Below are 23,487 nucleotides of genomic sequence, written 5' to 3'. Positions count from 1 at the left end.
GAGGAGACCGATCTGATCGGAGCAACTGACAAATAATCCAACTGAAACCGGCATGGACAATGACTATGTTTTACATGCGCTTCATTTAATTTAATTTCCAACCTTTATTTAACCAGATTGGTCCCATTGAGATCATAGATCTCTTATCCAGAAAAGCCCGGTTTGGACACTTTACGCGCAGAAGAAACATTTCTATTAAAGAAACAATTATAAATTTCTGTCTTTTTATGCCTATAATAGCTACTAACTTGAATTTGTATTCAAATTAATTAATCAATTATTTTTTATATTTTATTGTAATGTAGAGACAAGGCTTTTAGTGACAATCGTGTATTGCGTTACAATTATATGTAAAAAAATAAAATAAATAAAGTCTAAATATGATATTTGGCCTCCAATCATCTGAGGCCTGGCGCCCCCCCCCTGCGATTTTTGGCGCCCCCCAGGTTGGGAACCACTGAACTAGATGATTTTGTTTATATTTGTTGGGTTTATGTGGTTTTAGTGGTTGTGTTTGACTGTGTGTCTGTGGACCCCAGGAAGATACCTACTGCTTATGCTTGTGCTAATAGGGATCTTAATAGAAGAAAGAAAGTATCAATAATGCTGGTAGAAGAATTTTTTTAATATATATTATTAGGTGTAATATTTCATTTAATCGTTTATTTGACAGGGACAATGCACATTAATGAACACTTAAAACAAAAAAATGCGTCAAGTGTAAATATGCCGGATTTTAGCTTTGAGGTCATTTCCATCTGCAGTTCCTCACATAAAACATTTAAGAACATGACATTTATAAACATAGCACAAAACAAATACATGATATGCAAAAAGAGCAAGAGCAGCATACACAAGTATTTACCACATGGCACTACAATACAGCAGCAACAACATATAAAGTGCAAGAGAAGATACAAGAGCTACCTAAAGTGCAAGAGGAGATACCCCTGTATTAAAGTCCATTTAGCGGTGATTGTCTGTTTGTTGCTCAACCATTCTTTGAGTTGACCTTTAAAGCTATTCAGAGTGGGACAATCCCGTATCTCAGTTTGGAGGCTATTCCACAATGAGCTGCCTTTAATGGAGAGGACATTTTGTCCAAAAGTGGTCCGTCTGCGGTGGACTTCACAGTCTCCTATGGTTGCTGACCTAGTGCAGCGTCCAGTGTGTTTTCTGTGCCAGTCCATGTAAACATTTATAAAAAAAACACATACTTTTAAAAAACTTTAAATTGTCAAAACTCAATAAATTGTGTTTTTCAAGGATGGTATGGTGGTATGAATTTGGCTTTCTGTCAAACACCTTGATAGCTCTCTTGTACAGCTGTTCTATGGGTTTCAGGTTCGTGACACAAGCAAACGACCAGTTTGTCAAACAGTATTCAATATGGGATAGAATCATGCAGTGGAGGTATGACTTTGCAGCATTGACAGTTAAGTCTGATTTGTTTAAAATGTTGCAAGTTGAATTTAATAATATTGGATACTTTCTTAACATGTTTCTTAAAAGTCAAGTTCGAATCCATTATGACTCCAAGATACTTGAAGTGGGGGATTAGTTCTATTTCTGTTCCGTTTAAAAATACGTTGGATCCTTCGATTTTGACAGGTCGTTTACTGAACATCATGCATACTGTTTTTTTTTTTACATTTAAATGTAAGCAAATGTTGTTCAGCCAGTGTTGAACCTTGTCCAAAGCATTTGAGAGACAGGATGAGATCATTTCAGTGTTTTTCCCGTGTATAAAGATGACCGCATCATCGGCATACATTTGCACATTCAACTCAGGACATACATTAGGCAAGTCATTAATGTACAAGGAAAAAAGTAACGATCCAAGAATGGAACCTTGTGGAACCCCAACAGGGTTGACAAGGTAGGGTGATTTGGCTTGACCAAAACACACTGTTTTCTGTTCGATAAGTAAGACTTGAACCAATGTATTGAAACTGTCGAAAAATTGAAATAAGTCAGCTTTATGAGGAGCACTTGGTGGTCAACAGTGTCAAATGCCTTCCTGAGATCAAGGAAGACAGCACCTACATATGGGCTCGTGTCCAACATACATTTAACTTTTTCCACAAAGACACAGTTAACTGTCTCAGTGGAGTGGTGAGCACGAAAACCAAACTGCATTGGGTGGAGTGGAGCGAAACCTTTATCTAAATGTTTGGTGATTCGTTTTGACACCCATTTCTCAGCTATCATATGGCACATTTCCATTGCAGGGCCTCGCTCGGCTTAGTACGGTATAGTTAGGCCTTGTTAGGCCAGGCTCAATTTATGCTGTGTTTCCATTACAGTTTAGTAGCTGGGTCAGTAACTATAGTAGCGCAGTGTAGGCGGAGCCGTGACGTCATCATCAATGCGAGCCACAGAAAAATCAGCCATTAGCTGTTAGCACTCAAGCTCACAGCTCCTCATATCTGTTCAGAAACTAGACAAAAGTTAAACAAGTACAAACCACAGACTGTCTGTGTCATGGCGAATACAGTCACTGGTTTATTTATGTTTGTATAGGCCATTGTTGTGAGTGTGGACGGTCGGAGCATATTGCGTTAGCTTAGCCGATCTCCATTTAGAAAACACGCATTTTAAAAGGGTTTTCGCCTGCCGTCTTTTCTGCAGACTTGTCAAAGCATTAATTCATGGTTTTTACTAACCGGTATCAGTATGTTGTTACTTCGGCATCATTTTGAAACGTGTATTAGAATTAAGTCACGGTCAAATATGTTTGTTTTGTTTTAGTTGTAGTCCCCTTGCCAGCGATTCTCTCCCTCTAGTTTAGCACACTCAGCCTGCCTCAGCCTGGTTGTTGGCCCGCTAAGAACCTCGATTTTATGGGGCCAGAAAAACTGTGAAATAGTACTCGCTAGCCGGCATTACGCTAAGTGGAAACGCAACCAAAAACGGGCCGGTCACGGCACGCTTAAATTAGAGACACAGGGGAGGATGCTGATAGGTCTATAATTGGACATCATTGCCTTATCCCCAGATTTAAAACCGGTGTCACCGTGGCCACCTTCCGCGATGGATTTACACGATGGAACTTCCCTTGTGCTGATAGATTGATTCACTAGCATAGTAATTGGTTTTATTAGACCGTCGATATGTGTCTTTATAAAGTTGGTGTCGAAATCATATGCATCCCTAGTCTTAGAACCTCTTAACCCTAAGATTATATTTTTTACCTCCACCTCTGTGATTTCCTCCAGGTCAAAAACGGGGTGTGTATCCACAGTCGGGCTGGGTGAAACCCCAGATGGTGAGAAGAGCTTTGTAATGTCCCAAGTACTATTTAAGAAATACTCATTGAGAGAGCTGGCCAACACTGCAGGGTCTTTTATCAGGGCATCATTGATTTTTAATTCTAGAGCACTATTTTCCTGTTTGGTATGTTTACCTTTATTTAAGATTTGCCAAACTTTTTTACCGTTACCTTTCGCACTTTCAATTATATCGATGAAAAAGTTTGCTTTGGCCTGTTTTATTGTTTGTATTACCTTGTTACGAGCGTGAGTGCATTTCTGTTTATCAGTGGATAGTCCGGATTTCAAGCTCTGCTTTAATAGTTGGTCTCTAGATTTCATTAGATTCCTGCATTGTTGATTCAGCCAGGGAAGATGATTTTCCTTCCTGTCCCTAACTGACCCTCTTCTTGAGAAGGAAGACATTGTATCATTCATTTTAGATAAAAACAGATTACTGTTTCCACCAATATCTTCAGAGGACAGAGTGTCCCCCCAATTAATCATTTTCACTGCCTCCATAAAACGTTGTTGCAGGTTTTTGGGGATGAAGCGTGAACCGAAGGCAGGGGTTTTAGGTGTGGCCATGAACATTTTTTTGTGAGTTTCCTGGTAAAAATAATAAGATCATGGTCAGAAAGACCGGTCAGGAAGTTGTAGGTTTTAACTATTCTGTCAGCTTTGTTTGTAAATAATAAATCTATCATAGTCTTGGAGGTTTTGGTTATTCTAGTCGGTTGATCCATTAGTTGTATTAACTTGTGATTATCCGTGATCCGTTTTAAGCTCTTTCTATTTTGTTTGTCATTCCAGTTGATGTTAAAGTCTCCTAGAATAATTCACCAGCTATGTGTAAAGTGACTTTCACTGATGCTTTTATCAATTTACGGTAAAGTATCTTGCCCAAGGACACATGTCGACTGCTTGGCTAGGAACTGAGCCACTGACCTGCCTTAACACAGTTTATCCAACCAAGTCAGACAAGAGATATGAAAGTTTTATATTTTCACTGTAAGATGTGGCTCACTAATTAACTTGGCAAATGTCGTTAATGCAATTTAAGCTGGATCCACATTTTCCTAGGGTGTGAGTGTGTGCATACTCAGCTTTAACTATTGTGGGCATCTAAAGACATTTTCTAGAACAGCAGAAAGTCTTCACATCTTAAGACTGAACTGTTTCAACTGCACATCGGCCATTAAAACTCAGTACATAAAATGGTTTTGCTTATTTGAAGCAAAAGTTATTTCAGGTTTCTCGCTGTTCTGAGTTCCATGGTTGAGCTAAATTAAATTGTGTGTGTGTGTGTGTGTGTGTGTGTGTGTGTGTGTGTGTGTGTGTGTGTGTGTGTGTGTGTGTGTGTGTGTGTGTGTGTGTGTGTGTGTGTGTGTGTGTGTGTGTGTGTGTGTGTGTGTGTGTGTGTGTGTGTGTGTGTGTGTGTGTGTGTGTGTGTGTGTGTGTGTGTGTGTGTGTAGGGCGGGAGGCACAGCCGCTCCCCCAGCATGGTCAGCCTCACCGTGGAAACAGCTCTGTGCAGCTTTGACTTCCTCAACACGTCTGACTGTGAGGAGGAGGATGAGGGGGTGGAGGAGAGAGGAGAGAAGAGGAGCAGAAGTGGCAGGTCAGAGCTCACAAACTGTTTTTGTCTATGTGTGTTTGTTAATAGTAAATCCACATCCAGGCCCAGTTCCAAATCGCCCCCTACACCCCACCCCTACACACTTCCACTCCATTGAGTGCCGTTCCAGACCAACAAGTGTGGAGGGAGAGTGGGTTATCAAGCCCTCCAACAGAGAGCCTGCATTGGTTCTTCACCTGCTACTAAAGCTGACCAACGCTGTGTGTGTCCGTCATCAAACATAAACATCAGACTTTAAAACAAAACAAGAGACAGCATTAAAGATTTTGATAATTGTATTGTAGTTATAATTTATTGATACAAGACATGCTGATTTGGAACCGTTGTTACGAAAAATTACGGCATTTCCTGTTTCGGCTGGAGAGAGGGAAGTTCGTCGCAAAGCTTGCTGCTGTATTTATACCCTCCGTCTGAAAGAAGGGAGCCTCGTTCAGCTGTGAGTGTGACTACAGACGAAGTTCACTGTAATGGAGTGGATGTGGGTAGGGGAGAGTAAATATCTCTCCTGGTACAGAATAATCTCATTGTACATGAAGTGTCTTGCTGCCATCTAGTGGAGCTGTGTGGTACCATCACTATAGCGCAGAGCTGGAAAAGCCTTCCTCAAAAGAACAAAACCAACTAAATATAGGACTATGATGATGTATTTTCTTGGCTTGATGACAAGCAGTCACACACTGCTTGTCATCTCATTGAGCCTTCAGAGGCCCCCTGACCCCAGCAGAGTTGATGGAAGCCTCCCTCAACTCCGTGGATCTTATTAAAAATTCCTCCTGTGTGTTCAGGTCTCTGCAGGACAGAGGCTGGGACAGCCCCCCCTCCCCCCTCACCACAGGCTGCACCACGTTAGACTGCGCCCTGGTGGTCCACCTCAACAAGTGCAGCACCCAGCTGCTGGTAAGAGAGCTGCTAAACTGCCGTTTTTCATGTCTCAGCCAGAGGGAGGTCTCTGGCTGCCTCACATGCTGGTGTGACATATTTTCCTTTAATTTAGTCCGTCAAGGTTCCACCTTAGCAGAGATACCTGCTATGGAAATAAATTGTAATACAGGACAGTTCAGAAAAAAGTTCACACAAGTTTTATAAGAATACAAATTATAGATACATAGTACCTCTGGTTATGTAGCATGATCATTTGAATAATCAATAGTGTATGGCATAACTTTTTCAAAAGGAAGTAAAGTGTCTTTGTAACCTATTACACTATTAGATTTTTACATTCCCCGGGAAACCTACTCTATAACACCTACATTAAAACTATATGATATTCTTCTTCTCATGTTATATGTGACGTTATGTCTGCAGTGTCTGGGTATGTTTGGTCCCCTGCGCTGTGGAGAGATGTATGCCTTGGACAGACTGCTGAGGGAGGCCCAAGTCCTCAAAACCATCCGACGCATCACCAAGGACAACCCGAGGCGCTTCAGACAGCCTGCTGAAGGTCAGCTGCCGTCTTTATATCTGTGTGGCCCTGTTCTCTCTGTGTGTCAGCATGGCCTGCAGACATCCCTCTCATCAGCTCAGAGCAGATGTGTGGAACTCAAGGCCTGTGAGACGAATGCGGCCTGGCACCACATTTTATGTGGCATGTGAAATCTTGAAAAGAATAATGTTTAATAATATATATTATATATAATACAAACCCCAATTCCAAAGAAGTTGTGATGTTGTGTAAAACATAACTAAAAACTGAATACAATGACTTGCAAATCCTTTTCAACCTATATTCAATTGAATGCACAACAAAGTCAAGTTATGTAATGTTCAAACTGATAAATGTAAATGCAAATATTCACTCATTTTGAATGTGATGCCTGCAACGCATTCCGAAGATTATATATATTTATAAAGTCTTACAGTTAACGCCAAACCTTTGAGAGCAACTATAATGCTTATCTGCATTACAGATTCACAGAGGTGGTTCATATTTCAGCCAACAAGTTTAATTCATGAACATAATGCCCGGATCATCACCCGCACCAACTCATCCGACCACATCACCCCTATTCTCACTCAACTACATTCGCTTCCTGTACGCTACCGTACTGAATACAAAAACCTTCTACTTACATATAAAGCTCTCCACAACCTTGCCCCCATCTACAGTACATCACCGACCTCCTTCAGCAGTACACCCCCTCCCGCACCCTCCGCTCTTCGTCCGTAGGACTTCTCACCGTCCCAAGCTCTCGCCTCAAAACCATGGGTGCTTGAGCTTTCAGCTGCTCGGCTCCCAGACTCTGGAACTCCCTGCCAGTCTGATGCCATAACAACTTTCAAAACCCAACTCAAAACCCACCTGTTCAAACTGGCATTCTCATTATAAACTGTACCCTGTGTCCTTTTGTGTCCTTCTGTAGTCCATTTCCTGTTGGTCTTGTTTTACCCCGGCTGACATTTGATTAAATCCACTGTTTTAATTTTCCCTATATTACCCTATGCCCTGTAAGGTGTCCTTGGGTGCTATGAAAGAAGCCCCCAAATAAAATGTATTATTATTATTATTTATTATTTGTCCATCAGGCCTGCATAATGGTCTAAATACATCATATATTAAAATAAACTCCTATAATACTTTGCAATTTCATCTGGATTTTATTTTAATTTTATAATCAAAATGCAACTATTTCACAGGGCCAATCTGAGTATTGTACGCACATTTTATCTAAATCTTGTCACAACAGTGCCGTGTGCTGAAGAATCATGGCAACAATGTTAATGTAAATACATACAAGAATTGGAGGAAAGAGTTAGGAATAAGCAGTAAGTATAACGCAACTGATCTCACCAGAATGCGTGACTCCACCACGACTCCTTAACACCGCATTGCGTGGTGGAGTCATGAACTTTGCTACATTTACGTGTCTGCACCACGCAAACAACGCCAATGTAAAGTGAATGGCAAATCCTTTGTTGTGGTGCACACATGCATTTCTACAACGTCCTGTAGTGAGCTTTTATTCTATAAAACATTTTTAAAATCTACTTTATAGCTTGTAGTAACTCACGGGAGGCTTCTTTTATTTTATTTGTATTCATAATAATTTGTATTTTTCGTCAGAATGTATTATAGCAACCCTGTCTCCTAAAAATGACGTTCCCACAGAACTAAACTGCATTCTCAATTACGTTTAGCTAGAAACGTATTTTCTCCCACGTTACGTTCGTTATGAACTTATCTAAAATAGCCTACGTTTATTTTCTACATATCTTTGCCATTTATTGTCTTGCTTATAATAATGATAATAGTCATTTATAAATATCATTTTAGAGCACACATTTGAAATCAGTAGGTCGAGGCTGTAATTTCGCCAGCTGACCGAAATGAGCGAGGCAGAAAATAATAGTTTTATCATGCCAAAAAGCTGCTGCGTCTTTTATTGCACCTCATACATTAAAACAAATCCAGAGTTACGTGTTTCTGTACTTACTCTTACCTAAGAAGAAAGGACAGTAACAGAAGATCTCTGTGGCTTCAGACTTGATTGCCGTTCAAATGACAGCGTTGGTTTCCCCAAAAATGGGCGGGGCTGTAAAGTGACGTAGATTTTACTCTCATATATTATTCAAAACCATTCTATTTATTCTAACGTAAATTACATGCCAGTGTTTTATCTTTTTATTTATTTGTTTTATTTTAAATCGTATAATGTCTGACTTTTTTTGCCATCTGTGAGGAAAAGAAATGGGGCTCAGAGCCTCAAATACTGAAATCTGTATTTTTTAAAATCTTTTTTTCCTTCTAATTTGTTATTCTTTTCTAAATAACACACTGTTATTTACTCAACAATAACACACAATTATCCTTGTTTTTATTTATTCGTTTAATTCTATAATCTTGGGCTTTTTAGCATGCTTTTTAGCTGTAAATAAAGTCACCGGAAACAGACGTAGGCCTATAAGGGACATTTCGAGCGATAAACACCACAAACCCACTGAACAGATTACCCAAGATCCAAAGCTTGAAGCTCGTTTATTGGATGTTTTAGCCGCAATGCATGTTGGGATATGATGTTAATGCGATATGATATCCGAAAACATAAAAAAAAATAATAATAATACTTTATTCCGAGTGTGCTTGCTTTTCTCTTTGAAAGTCATCACATAACGGCATTGAAATACATGGTTCGGCTGCATGAAATATTACACATCTGCCGTAGTTCTTTATTTATAGAGCCCTGATGAGAAGAAAATAAACGTATTTAAGATACGTATTTAGGATACGTTCATAAGAAACGTAACGTGGGAGAAAATATGTTTCTATAAGATATGTAGAAAATAAACGTATTTGAGATACGTTCATAACGAACGTAACGTGGGAGAAAATACGTTTTTAGCTAAACGTAATTGAGAATGCAGTTTAGTTCTGTGGGAACGTAATTCTTAGGAGACAGGGTTGCCATAATACATTCTGACGAAAAATACAAATTATTATGAATACAAATAAAATAAAAGAAGCCTCCCGTGAGTTACTACAAGCTATAAAGTAGATTTTAAAGACGTTTTATAGAATAAAAAGCTCACTGCAGGACGTTGTAGAAATGCGTGTGCAAACACGTAAATGTAGCAAAGTTCGTGACTCCACCACACAATGCAGTGTTAAGGAGTCGTGGTGGAGTCACGCATTCTGGTGAGATCAGGTTGGTATGACGAGGGGTTACGTATGGTAACCCTTGTTATATAAGCACAGGCTCCGCCCTCTACTGGACTCTATGGGTACTACCCCTTGATCATATCATGCAAGCATTCATCCACTGAGACTCCCATAACCGTAGCTGGCCCCGGGGCAGGCCTACCTGATTGCGCGCGCATCTCACCGTATAAAAGGAGGCCTCGCCTCCTGACTGTCATCCTACACATCTCTTCAGCGAGCGGCAGTGCCCCGATTAGAGGGCTCCGCCTGTGCTTATATAACAAGGGTTACCATACGTAACCCCTCGTTATATCTCTCACAGGCCCGATGTATACACGCGCTGTCGTCCAACTGTAGCAACCGGTCACATAAACACCGGTAGTCACTCACGGTAACGCCCACCCAGCCAGTGATTCGCTGTTGGTTGGCGCCTCCATTTCCTTTTCCCCCTATTTAGTTAGACGGAGCAAGAAGGGGAAGGGTGTGTGCAGCAAGAGGGATCGTCGGAGCAACACGCTCATCTGTTTAGAAACCAGCAGTTAGGTCGTTTAAAGTCTGTGTTACCGTTTGTCTGATCCACCGTCCACCGTCATCATACCCTTCTGTCGCTTCACGTTCCCGGATTATTGTTTACAAAACTGAAAGGAGCCGGTTATCTCCCAACCACCTTAAAAACCAGGACTGGATTTTCAAAACCGACTGGATTGCTCAAAATGACTGATATTCTCCCGTGGTAAATTGACTGTTTTATTTATTTTGAAGAAAACCCGAAGTGGAACATTTTGGATTTAAAATTGAACCGTGGGAAGACGAATAGTTTGATTGTTTGTGGGGTATTCAAAAATACACTTGCTATTTGTGATTATAATTTTGAGTTCTGTCCTTTCTTATATTTTCTAATGTCATTCAATGTTGGGTGTTTGCAGTGAGATGTATACACCTTTGTGCAGAATTACTAAAACTGACTGACTAGCCAAATCTGAAACGTCAGGAGAGAGACCTGACTGGCACCCCAAATAACCTAAATAAGTAAACTGTCACACAACAACACCATTCCATCCCACTGCCCCTGAACGGCTTTCTGGTTAGCAGCCGCTGCACCGCACCCTCCTTTACCTCAGTTGTGATCGTACAGAAGTCTGGGCCGCGGCTGACAGAGCACACTCCGACTTGCTTACCTCGCGAAAAGTGTTCTCGGAATATAGTGCTGAAGGCTCCCCCCCTCCGCCCATAGGAAGACGGAGAGAGTCCCCAGCCCTGTATGGGCTCACTATGCACCACCTCTCCCGAGTCCCTAAGGAGCATGGGGAGAGCGCAAGTGCCCCATGTCCCACACTCAGATACTGACCCCGTGCAGAGTGTGTCTGGACTATAGTGTGGAGGACTCTGAGATAGACGAGGAGAGCCCAACAGCCCCGTATGGGCCCAGCGCGCACTACGTCTCCACACACTGCCAGATATCTGGCACCGGGGGCGAGAAAAAGGCCGGCTGCGCCGGATGCACCGGCCGTAAAACCCCTGTCGAAGGTGGCTTACTGGCCTCTGTGGCAGTGGTGGGGGGAGCGGTAGGCACAGACGCTCCGCCGCCAGGGTCATCACCGCCGGGAAGTCCAGACGCGCAGACCTGTGTGCTGGACCCTCCTGGCCGCCGGACTCGAAAGTACCAGACAACGAGGCGTCCTCGTCGTCTTCCTCCTCCGTGACCGGACCCCGGCCACTCGGGATGGAGAACACGAATGGCACCTCGTCATCCTGTTCACCCATCTCCACCACCTTGAGGTCCTGATCCTCCTCCTCCCCCGGCGGGCCAAACTTCACCTGGAAATTATCCCCACGATGTCTGCGGCTTAGCCGAGGGATCATCCGGCAGGCGTTGCAGGCCGGCGACTGGCTTAGGCTGTCTTCGGCGTGGTCCGGCCCCAGGCCGGTGCGGATCAGCCCCCGCGATCAGGCCAGGGCATGCCGGACAGGCCCGGTGTTCGAGGAGTGGTGAGTCCATGCTTTTCTTCTTTTCCTTTCTCGTTTACTGCTCAGGTTGTTTAATCCTGCTCGCTGAAGAGAAAAGGATGACAGTTAGGAGGCGTGGCCTCCTTTTATACGGTGAGATGCGCGCGCATTCAGGTAGGCCCGCCCCGGGGCCGGCTACGTTTATGGAAGTCTCAGTGGATGAATGCTTGCATGATATGATCAAGGGGTAGTACCCATAAAGTCCAGTAGAGGGTGGAGCCATTGAGAGATATAACAATGTGGGATAAAAGAAAAACAAGATCTGACTTAGATCGCAATACATTTATGGTTTGCAAATCATTAAAATGGTAAACATGAGTTTATCCCATGTTGATGGACTCAGTCTGTGTTAGAAATCTGAAACAAACAAAGCTTCTCTGCCTGAATCCTCCTCCCCCTGATGTCAAGGTTTATTTTTGAAATGATGCTTATTTGTGCAAGGAACTATCTGGAAAAAGGTTCTGATGGGTTCAGACAAATCTAAAGTGTGCTAGTACAAAAGGTGAGTAAGGGAACCTTTTCAGTTGAGGGGGTTTCTTCCCACAAGGTCAAGGATCCATGCTCAAATCTATAGGAACCACTCCAAATACAAAAGACTAACTCTGTCCCATCTTCTTCCGTCACAGTGATACCACAGCTGGGCCTGTGCCTGGGTGCTGAATTACTATGGCAACAGTGTGTGGGACAGGGCAGTGTGTACAGCGTCTCTGCTGAGAGCTTCCTGCTCACTATGTCTGCAGTCTACTCCAGAACCCTGCCGGAGAGGGCCAGCAGCATGGCCGACACAGGTACAGCTACACCTGCACGGTACTGCCACTGTCCAGGGTTCGTCCTGAGATAACCAGTGTTGTGCTAGTTACTGAAAACCAGTAACTAGTTACCATTACTAGTAACTTCATTTCAAAAGTAACTCAAAAGTAAAGTTACTTTACTGATTACTTACGCGTTACTGTGAACAGTAACGCATTAGTTACTTAAAACAAGGGCTCCCATTATTGCCCTTATAGCCTTCATTTCAGTATTGTTATTGCATTGAAGAATAATACAATCTGTTGATCAAGAAATAGCAATAGAAATAGTAGAAATAGCCTGCATGTGTTCTACAACATACCGTGCAATGGCTTTATCAACTTTTCCCTGGCTAGCAGTCCCTCGGTTAAAATCCAGCCGCTGTTGCTTAGGTGGAGGTGGAGTGGCGTCGGATGAGTCTGGGTCTGTGGTCTTAGCTAGGCTACTAGCTTCGTCCCAGCATGTTGTTTCTGCAGATGTTTCAACATATTTGAATTGCTGTTTTGGGCAGTAGATAGGATCTTTGATCCGCCAAGACACAACTTACATTTAACTAAAACTTTATTTTCTTTGTGCTCGACAAAAGTGAAATAGTGAGAATATCTCTTGTATATATAAGACTATGGACTACGAAATTTAGGTTGACCGTTTATTGAACACGTTGTTGCATACGCTCCCATGACAACACCACAACAACACAACTGTATCCGGTTCACACATCCCAAAACTCCCGGTGCCATCTTAAAGGCACATTCACACCTGATGTGACACATACATAACAATCTCCAGGCGGAGAAACTCGACTTGAGCTCCGCTACCGCCATGATAGTCTTGTTAGTAAACAAAAACACGCTCACAGCGCGTCTCCGCATGTGACACAGGAAGTATCTAAGTACATTTACTCAAGTACTGTACTTAAGTACAGTTCTCATCTCTGTTCGCCTCGCTGTTGGCGCCGCTCACCAACGTCTGGGAGCCGAGACTATAGCTGTGTCCCAATTCAGCGGCCGCGTCCTCCTGAGGATGCATTCGGAGACCGCATATGTCACTTCCGCCAAACGAAGGCTGTCCCAATTTAAAAAAAAGACAAGACTCCTCCGAATGCGGCCCGCAAATGCAGCCTTCTTTCCCCAGATTTAGAGGATGCATCTGATGTACACCCCGCGTTGTACCATATCCCAGGATGCAACGGGTGACTGTGACGAATGAGTTAAAAAATATATATATGGCTTGTAACGTCCCATCAACGGCTACAACGGTTTCAGCTGGATTCGTTTTTAAATGTACTCACCCAAATAGTAAACGAGATGAAAGAAAAGTAAACCTATTTAATTTGTGTATTTAAATATACGGGCAATTGGAGATGTCTTCTTTATATTACATACATAAAATAATATGAAGTGAAAATATTTCTAAACCCTGTTTGGTTTTCATATTGTTGGGATTCATTATAAAGCTAATGTATTTATTTAACTGCTTTTGTTATACAAATCTTACTGCAACAATTTTGTTTTGATAGGGAGCAAGGAGCAGACTGCGCAATTTATCCAGATGCGCGGGGAGAATGAAGCCCTCTTCACGGGGGCCTGTTGCGACCTCGGGAAAATAATTTAAACATATTATATAACACCAAAATAAGTACAGCTAGATCTGACTCCATATTGAACAGTTTTGAAAACAGTTTTGAAAACAGTTTGAAAACAGTTTGAAAATATTTTGCCTAGTGTCAGAAATTATTACCGGCACTTGTGACTGCAGCTGGTTGCTAGGTGACGGGGGCGGCAAAATGTAGGGGTAACTGCCGGTGACGTACAAGGACATGCTCCGTAGACCATCTCATTTCGCAGTCCGCGAGGACCCTGCGAGGCTGGGTCCTCCTGAGGACCCAGCCTCTGAATTGGGACACAGCTTATATACAAAAAATAACGGAGTAACGCACCATGTAGTAACGGTAACTGAGTTACTGAATTTAAAAAAAAAACGCGTTAGAGTACTAGTTACTGCCAGAAATAACGGCGTTACTAGTCCCAACACTGGAGATAACACCTCTGTGTGTGTGTGTGTGTGTGTGTGTGTGTGTGTGTGTGTGTGTGTGTGTGTGTGTGTGTGTGTGTGTGTGTGTGTGTGTGTGTGTGTGTGTGTGTGTGTGTGTGTGTGTGTGTGTGTGTGTGTGTGTGTGTGTGTGTGTGTGTGTGTGTGTGTGTGTGTGTGTGTGTGTGTGTGTGTGTGTGTGTGTGTGTGTGTGTGTGTGTGTGTGTGTGTGTGTGTGTGTGTGTGTGTGTGTCCAGTGTTCTTGTGCCTAGTTGAGCAAGTGCTGGATCAGAGGTTACCACGGCGAGGCAACAGAGACGGAGTGATGGTGACGCTGTTCCAGCTGTGGAGTTACATAGAGACAAACTGCATCACTGACATGGACACACACATCACTGAAGTGGCAGAAGAAGGTATCATACACACACACACACACACACACACACACACACACACACACACACAAAGACTGGTGTGATTTAAACATTTCCAATAATTTTAGAGTGTTCTAAAGTCCAAAAATTAAGATGTATTGAAAAAAGGAAAGATGTAATCATATCCAAAATTCACAATGGGTTTTTATTTAACAAAATATTCTTAATCTGTCTCAATCTCAATGTTTGTTGGCATTTAGAGGTCAAAATAGTTTGCTCTCCCAAATTCAGCAACAACAGGAGGCACACGCCTGTAAAAACGGGGCAGTCTAGCTCCAGAAACACCATGACATTTAAGCAACCACAATAACAAACAAAAAATCTATTCTTATCTAATTTCTATTCAATTACCACACACACACACACACACACACACACACACACACACACACACACACACACACACACACACACACACACACACACACACACACACACACACACACACACACACACACACACACACACACACACACACACACACACAGTGGTGGACTGGCCATCGGGACGTTCGGGACGAATTCCGATGGGCCGGTACCGAAGTGGGCCAGTTGAGATGCCCGGGCTGATTTTTAGTCCCAGTCCGCCCCTGCACACACACACAAAATGCTTGATATTATTATTACAGTGGCAGTTCTCAGTGATATCCTGCCTCCCACAGTGTGGTTGGTGCAGAGCCTGGCGTCATGTGACCAGGAAGTGATCGTGCAGGCTCTGCGGCGCCCTCCAGAGTGCAGCCTGAGGAGAGATGGACTTCATGCTGTGGCCAAATTACTGAGAGACCCGCGAGGAAAAGTGTCAGCCTCTGCCAGCTCTGTGCTGAGGAGCCTGGCTGCTCAGCCCAGGCTTAGGGAGCAGGTGTGTGTGTGTGTGTGTGTGTGTGTGTGTGTGTGTGTGTGTGTGTGTGTGTGTGTGTGTGTGTGTGTGTGTGTGTGTGTGTGTGTGTGTGTGTGTGTGTGTGTGTGTGTGTGTGTGTGTGTGTGTGTGTGTGTGTGTGTGTGTGTGTGTGTGTGTGTGTGTGTGTGTGTGTGTGTGTGTGTGTGTGTGTGTGTGTGTGCGTGCGTGCGTGTACAGTGGTTCCAATGTGGAGTCAAAGTACTGTTTTGACATAATTGTGCTTGAGTTCTCCCCTTGAGTTTTCTATGCTACTTAATATTACAACAATATTTTTACATATAAAGTACATGATATGGTGCAGTTCTGTATACTTATCAACCATGTATTTTATCTGAAATTGGCCCCACAATGGCAAACTTCAGCATTAAAATGCTCTTACATGTATTTTAATTCAGAACTTAAACTTTGTGTGTGTGTGTGTGTGTGTGTGTGTGTGTGTGTGTGTGTGTGTGTGTGTGTGTGTGTGTGTGTGTGTGTGTGTGTGTGTGTGTGTGTGTGTGTGTGTGTGTGTGTGTGTGTGTGTGTGTGTGTGTGTGTGTGTGTGTGTGTGTGTGTGTGTGTGTGTGTGTGTGTGTGTGTGTGTGTGTGTGTGTGTGTGTGTGTGTGTGTGTGTGTGTGTGTGTGTGTGTGTAGCCTTGAGGCCAATATTCTACTTTTTACTCTGCTACCTTTATACAACATTCATAGTTACTAGGTATTTTTACATTTAAAAGTACCTGCTTTGAAGTGTACGTAAGTCACTTCAATCACAATAGATAAAACAGTCAGCTAAATAACATGTTAGGTAATTATGAAGCAGAATACAAATATTGAATCATAAATCTTCAATAAGGAAAAGACTTAACATGGACAGCAGTTTAAAAGTAGAGCATGGCTTCGTCCTGAGATCAGTTAGTACACAGTAAGACACGGATATAAACACTACACCCTCTCCTCCTCAGGCGCTGGTCAGCTGTTTGGAGCTGCTGGAAGACGAGCAGTCGGACACCAGAGTGTGTGGATGCAAGGCTCTAGCATGTCTCAAGGTACACACACTTCTCTACTTTTATGGCACCACAGTGATGTAACATCATAAAGTCTTATCTGTACTAGAGTGTGTCTTCCTAACCATGCTAAATAACGTATTTTATCGATTGTTATTCCAGGCCAAAGAGAGTATAGACCAGTTAGTGTATCTCTGTCGGACGGACAAGGACGATGTCCGAGACGCTGCCAAACAAGCGCTGCTGGTGCTCGGTAATAAACATCACCATATTACTTAGATAGAATGACAGCTAAATGCACTTCCTGGATAAACTCATATCCATGTATAAAATGTAAATAATATGCCTGTATTCATATATTTTGTATTTTTGTATCCATTATTGTTTTGTTATTCCATTCATTCATATATTTGCGATATAAGACAATAGAATGGTGCAGTGATGACGTATTTTCGTTGGCGGCCCTGGAAGTTAGCATTGCTAGCTAGCGCTCCCTCGACTAAAGCAATGTGATTTTAAAATTGGAGTTGGGATATTACAGAAAATAATAAAATATGCGGCTAACACACGTTTATGACAGCTACACATTCTGTTCGGCAGGATACTCTCTACATATTAATGCCACCTTTTTATTTTTGAAGGGTAAATGCAATTGTCATAAGTACAGTAAATAGCTAATTTAATGCGATAAAGCACATTTCAGTCATGTCACCACCGCTAAGCTAAAGGGTGGCTAATGTTAGTTCTGATTAGACATTTTGCCGTCTAATTTAGCCACTTGTTAGCAACAGCCGCTTTTTAAGACAGGAGTGGGATATTTGATGATTTCTTTTTTGCCGTAAAACAAATGTGAAAAATCTCCTAAACTTGTGTTCACCACAGTCTGTTTTCAGAAAAAAGTTGACTTAGAGACGAGGGAGCCCGAAAGTGCTAACTAATTTCCAGGTTTATGACTCATTCCTGCACCAATCTCAGCAGAAATTACAAATATACATCTTGCTTGTTTTCTGTAATTTCATTTTGTCCAGTGCATTCACTCATTGGTCCATTGTTGCATTCCATTTTTTTTTTGTTCTTCAATCCATTGTGTGGAGCAGGCGAGGAGGGGAAGATGGCCCACAGACACGTGGAGACGTCTCAGGACAGCATCCCCAGACTCTTCGCTCCAGGAAGCATGGCCAGCACTGCTTTCTAACACTTCACACACACACACACACACTGGGTGGGGGAGAAAACTGAAATAACACAAAAAGCCTCAATGAGAATATAAAGTAGTTTTTTTTATTTTCCAATACTACCACTAAAAATCAGAGAGGTAACTATGGTATCAAGGGTAGCCACTCTATTTAACACTGGCAAACATGTAAAGTTATTAAGCTACAAACACACCAGTTTATGTTCATCAACCTGTGCTAACTACCAAGTTAGAGTGTGAGGAAGGATGTAAAATGTGAGCAGGCTTGAATGGAAAGACAGATGAAGGGATGAGAAGGATGAAATGGATACTGAAGGAAGGAAATGTAAAGCAGATTCATATCCAAATCAAATAACTGGATATTGATCCATCATGGCACAGACACAAAAACATTATTTTGTAAGTGGATTAGGAAAAGTGTAAAGATCTATTTTAAGTAAATTCAGATAATTCACATTTTCACAGCCTACTAAGCGCCCAAAATGTTGAGTGTCTTGTACTCCGACTCTCTGTGATTTTGACTTGTACTAGGCATACATAGAGTAAATCTACAGTATTAACTGTTCTTAGTGGATACTGCTGTCTCTTGTTAGGGCCTGAGCATGAGAGTGCAGGGACCCCAACGGTGTCCCTCGCACGAAGTGCGTGGAAACCTATAGTTTTCCTGAAGATTCTTATTTTAGGTGTTTTTGGAAAATGTTACCCCAGTTGCAGCATATTTTCATATAACTCTGCCTTTCCTATAGCCATGGCTCTACTAGCTTGTTGATTTCAAGACTGAGACCTAAGTAATGCAGCTGTACTGCAACACTGCAATGCACCTGAGAATGAATGAGCTCAAACTTCCCACACTGCACTGATGCATAGATCTGGGCTGCACAATTATTCAAATTTCAAATCAAAAAAGAGCCGGCCAGCTAACCAATCAGAGCAGACTGGGCTCTGGTTTCAGACAGAGGTTGAAAAGAGGTGCTACAGCACAGGCAGTATGAGAAAAATAAAGAACTTTTTGAACATTAAAGCATGGAAACATGTCACAGGACAGACACTCAATACTAATATGAACCTGAAAATGTGCAGAATAGGGCCCCTTTAATAAAAAATCCTTGTTTTGTACAGATTTGCACAAAAAATCACTATATTATCATTTTTATATGTTTTCCATTCATATGTGAATAAGGTTTCAAAATGATCGTTTACTTCAATATCACAAATCATATCACTATTGCAATATCAGTAAAAAATAAACACAATTTGTTATATTTTCTAAATTGTGCAGCCCTAGCAGAGACACTGTGATGAACTTATAACATCAATATCCGAACTTCATTCATGTCACATCAGAGTGGGCATCACATGCATCATCCTGAAGTTGACTTGGGTGTCCTGCAGGTCAAAGGTAGGGGGTGATGGAGATCCACCAACTGGGCAGCAAAAGAATGAATGGGATTTTTATTGGATCCATTTGTTGACGCATGTTCTTCAGTCTTAATGGAACTGTCTCTGGGTTTTTTTTGCTCATGTATAGTAGAGCTAAATGTAGGTTGGGGCCTCACTGTGGTGCTCAGCAGGAAATGTCTCTGATGCATGGACAGATACTGGAGATCTGCTACTGCTGGACTCACTGTGTAACGTCTTCCAGTTCAAAAGATACAAAGGAAAGCTTTTTACTCTCTGTCTCGCAGAGGTTTATGTTTAATGCTGTCATTATATTAGCACAAGGTTGAAAAGAAAGAGAAGCTCACACTGTAGTTTTAAATAAAGAGTGGAGACTGTTGCTAAGCTGCTTCTGCACAGTGATAGGTTAAAATAATTCAGTGCCATCACTCTTTACAATAATGACATATCTTATTCTTTATGGAATGACATACTATATGATTATTTGCCACTGGAGTTCAATATTCTGTGATTGTAAATTGTTTTTTTCTTGACAGTCTTTATTTGTAAATGTATACTTTGTTTTATAAGATGTGTTTTACTGTTAAAATGACATATATTATTATCATATTATATTATTTGATAAATTGATTAATTGAATGACTTACCACTGACATATCTGCATATCTGCTCTAAATGAAGTCACTGAATATTTGCATTACTGTCAGACTGCTGCGGAGGGCTTTGTCTTTTGAGAAGGCAAAGACACCATACACCTTTCTTGGTTAGGTATATAGACATTTGTAACAGTTGAATTTCACACTTAAACTAAAGATTTTCTTTACAAAAAATGAACATTGCATTTGTCTGTGTTGAGTTGATTTGGCATCCTCAAAAATGTGATCATGGAATTATAAATGATTGAAGGGCGATACCAGTGTTTTGCATGTGTATGCCATTTACTACCAATGACATACTAAAAATATTTCCACTTCTGCTGCTGACAATTCTCCAAAGTGAGCCCATTACACTCACCAAAGAAAAACATTGTAGACCTACTGTACTTTGTTATTATTGGCTTCATAATAAAACTATCTGTGATTTTAGTTTGGACTCAGGATTCCATTATAACACATCATCGTAGCATTATGAATTAGTAACTCTTAAATAAGAGCTGCAATTATGAAACGATTCCTAAAATGTTTGAAGGGATCTTATCATCTTAAATATTGTCTGAAAATAATTAGATACTAAGTCATAGTTGGGGGACAATGTTGTCATTTTACTTTGTTGAATGCAGTTAGTATCATAATGGCAAACATAATGGCTAAATTAATAAAGTAACGAAATGTAAACACAAAGCTGATGCTCCCTGTGATGGATTACCAAACTCAAGCAAATGTCAGCTATCTTTAGCTCGATATTGATACATTACAATACATTACATCATGATACTGTAAACATATTTTTTTTTACAAAACTACTAATTTTGGAAAAGTGCCAGCGTGTTAAGTCAAGAATGTATTTTTGGTAGATGGGGTTACAAATATGCAAGTTCACTGGTTTTATTTATCCACACTGAGTTTGACAGATGTCAGTAAAAATGCCAAAGTTTCCAGGCCAGTGACCCGTTAATTGTAATCGTGATCCTCTTCATAGCGACACTGCTTATGATGCCAGTCTGCCTTTTCATTTCCTGAGCACTAATGACTGATGGTCTTTTATTGATATCATATGGATGTGTTCAAGTCTCATACTGTATGCTATGCTAACACTATGATGTAAACATGTTGAATTGAAATTTACATTGTGCAGTTAGCAGTAAAAAAAAGACATTTCTACTGACAGTAAATGATGTGTAATTCTTAGCCATGCCAGCAGTAGCACTGTGGAGATGGCAATGTTGCTCAGTTAGCCAGACAGAAATATCTTAACAAATAATTCATAGAAATTGGGTTCAGGCCTCTCATTAACCCAGGATAATTTGTAAAACCAATAATTGTGACAAGATACCTGTAGGACTACTGCAATTCCTTAAGCCTCTGTACATTGTGTTAAGTGCTTTTTGGCAAATGTTGACATTAGCATGTTACATTTGTCACTTAGGACACGTTAGCATGCTCACATTAGCATTTAGCTCAAAGTGCCGAAGCAATTTTCACAGAGCTGCTAGCATGGTTAAACTGGACTATAGGCCTACTTTTTTCTGTTGTCTAAGCTTTTAAACCATTGTCGACAATTTGTTCTGCTTTTTGTTCTAACAACATGACATGTAAAAATGTAGTAATTTCAGTGTTGCTGCAAGTTTAAACTGTACTTCATTTGTTTTTTTGAAACATGTGAACATTTGTAATAATTCCACAGAAAACATGACACAGCTTTTGTCTATAAGAAGGAGGGTCCAGGTTCCTATATGAAATGTGCCAACCCTGTATACTTACATGTTCTAGCAACACTGTGATTGAAAAACAAGTCTCTAGCTGTTCTTAAAATGATGTTACCATTTTCACAGAGGTTAAGGGCCATATCTTTAAATATATATATATATATAGAGCCATAAGAAATAATGTAACTTCTAAGACTAAATTCAAGATTATCTCGATGTTATCAATAGGACTATATCAGAATATGGGGAAAAGGTTTAAGTAGAATTCTGAGATGAAATCTTTATTTATGAACTCGGATCTGAATCTCTGATTTAGGTATTCTAAGTATTTTTCACAAGGCCTATCCCTTTATGCATCATCCTTTCATATTTATTGAAGGCAATAATGACTTACTGATGTACTGCTGTGTCCCTGAAAATAACTGACATTCAGACATATATTCAGCTGTTGATCAGACAAAGAGCTATTTACAGTGTTTTAATTCTGGATGTTTAGTTCTTATTCAGCATAAATTGTGCAACAGGCTGCAGTGTCACTGGAATCATAATATAGGATTTTTCTTTAAGAGGGAAACTCACTGTTTGTGTATGTATATTTGATGGCTTCCGCTGTGTTAAATGATTTTACCACTATTGTTTTGTGAAGGACAGCAGCTATCTGCAGCTATACCTCTGCATACATCCCACAGTGTTTAAGTGCCTCAAGCTTTGATAGTAACAGAGATGCAAGACATAGATGAGATTGTGTGAAGCAGTGGGAAACCGCTCCAGCACAACATATTTTCCCCAGAACCTTGATTAGTTGTGCAGTATTGGAAACATTTCTTTTTTCTTTTCTAAAATATATGTCCAGTCATTCTGGTGTTGAATATACAAAATATTAAAAATATGTTCAGATTGTCTCATTGTTTGTGTTAATCATAGTGAGCTCAAAATACATATAACAATAATTTGGTCATAGACTAACAATTTTCCAGCACTGTATGTATATGTATGTATGTATATATATATATATATATATATATATATATATATATATATATATATATATATATATATAGAGACTTTACCAATGATTCAGCACTTTCATTTGTTCTGTCTAATTTGAAAAAGCAGGGACTTTGTTTATACAGGACAGTCAAGACACAAAGGTGCTTTACATAAAGTATAAACAAAACTGTAGAAATGACTTGAACTGTCGTAACTTCATCATTTTACTCTATGACAGAAACACTGATGCTGTGATAGACATCAGCTGTATTGTCCTTATTAAAGAACAGAGAACACATCTTAGCTCAGGTGTGCACAATATCAGAACAATTATGAGGGAAGCCCTGTCATTCATGCTTTGATTCGAAACCCATGGATGTATGCGACTGTATAATCAAACCCATTTGAATCTTCCAAAAGCAGTGAATAAAGATTTCTGTTGACTTTCTCTTTCTGGTAATTTTTGCACAGACTAATAGATGGGTCATTTACGACAGTACATTGACTACAATTATACTAATTGCCATCGTATTACTTTAAACAAATATTACATTTAAAAATCCTATGCTGTATTGTGTATTTGATTTTATATTTTCATTGCACATATACATATTTATTTATCCTTTTTTTTTAAATTAATAATTCGTTTTATCCACAAACGGAGCAACAGTCACAAACCTCTCCAGGGATAAATAAAGTATTCTGATTTAATCAAATCAATGTATTATTTATTGTACTATATTTGAAATAAACACAATCTCTTACAAGTGTTTATTTGTTATGGTACTTTGACATTTAGAGGTTATTTTCCTATAGTAAAGCTCATATCTCCAAGGGTCCTGAGAGAAGCTCTATTCCAAACAGTGTGATAAATG

The 23,487-nt window shown here is 40.7% G+C and overlaps 1 protein-coding gene across 1 annotated transcript in view; it reads left to right on the top strand.

The window, feature by feature from the left end:
• ripor1 (RHO family interacting cell polarization regulator 1) overlaps positions 1 to 23,060 on the top strand; it is a 96,609-nt gene extending 73,549 nt beyond the window's left edge. The window contains exons 15-27 of the mRNA XM_079680474.1: positions 4,727 to 4,872; positions 5,676 to 5,787; positions 6,196 to 6,331; positions 6,997 to 7,146; positions 10,823 to 11,183; positions 11,375 to 11,512; positions 12,025 to 12,032; positions 12,157 to 12,318; positions 14,608 to 14,763; positions 15,446 to 15,642; positions 16,623 to 16,706; positions 16,827 to 16,917; positions 17,762 to 23,060. Coding sequence (XP_079536600.1) covers positions 4,727 to 4,872; positions 5,676 to 5,787; positions 6,196 to 6,331; positions 6,997 to 7,146; positions 10,823 to 11,183; positions 11,375 to 11,512; positions 12,025 to 12,032; positions 12,157 to 12,318; positions 14,608 to 14,763; positions 15,446 to 15,642; positions 16,623 to 16,706; positions 16,827 to 16,917; positions 17,762 to 17,859 — 1,839 coding nt within the window. The 3' untranslated portion in view covers positions 17,860 to 23,060. The remainder of the gene's footprint in view (positions 1 to 4,726; positions 4,873 to 5,675; positions 5,788 to 6,195; positions 6,332 to 6,996; positions 7,147 to 10,822; positions 11,184 to 11,374; positions 11,513 to 12,024; positions 12,033 to 12,156; positions 12,319 to 14,607; positions 14,764 to 15,445; positions 15,643 to 16,622; positions 16,707 to 16,826; positions 16,918 to 17,761) is intronic.
• The last annotated feature ends 427 nt before the right edge of the window (positions 23,061 to 23,487 follow it).

This window comes from Notothenia rossii (assembly GCF_949606895.1).
Source record: "Notothenia rossii genome assembly, chromosome: 5".
Lineage (NCBI taxonomy): Eukaryota > Metazoa > Chordata > Actinopteri > Perciformes > Nototheniidae > Notothenia > Notothenia rossii.
The sequence above is the reverse complement of the archived record's forward strand: the minus strand, read 5'-3'. Positions and strand labels throughout refer to the sequence as shown.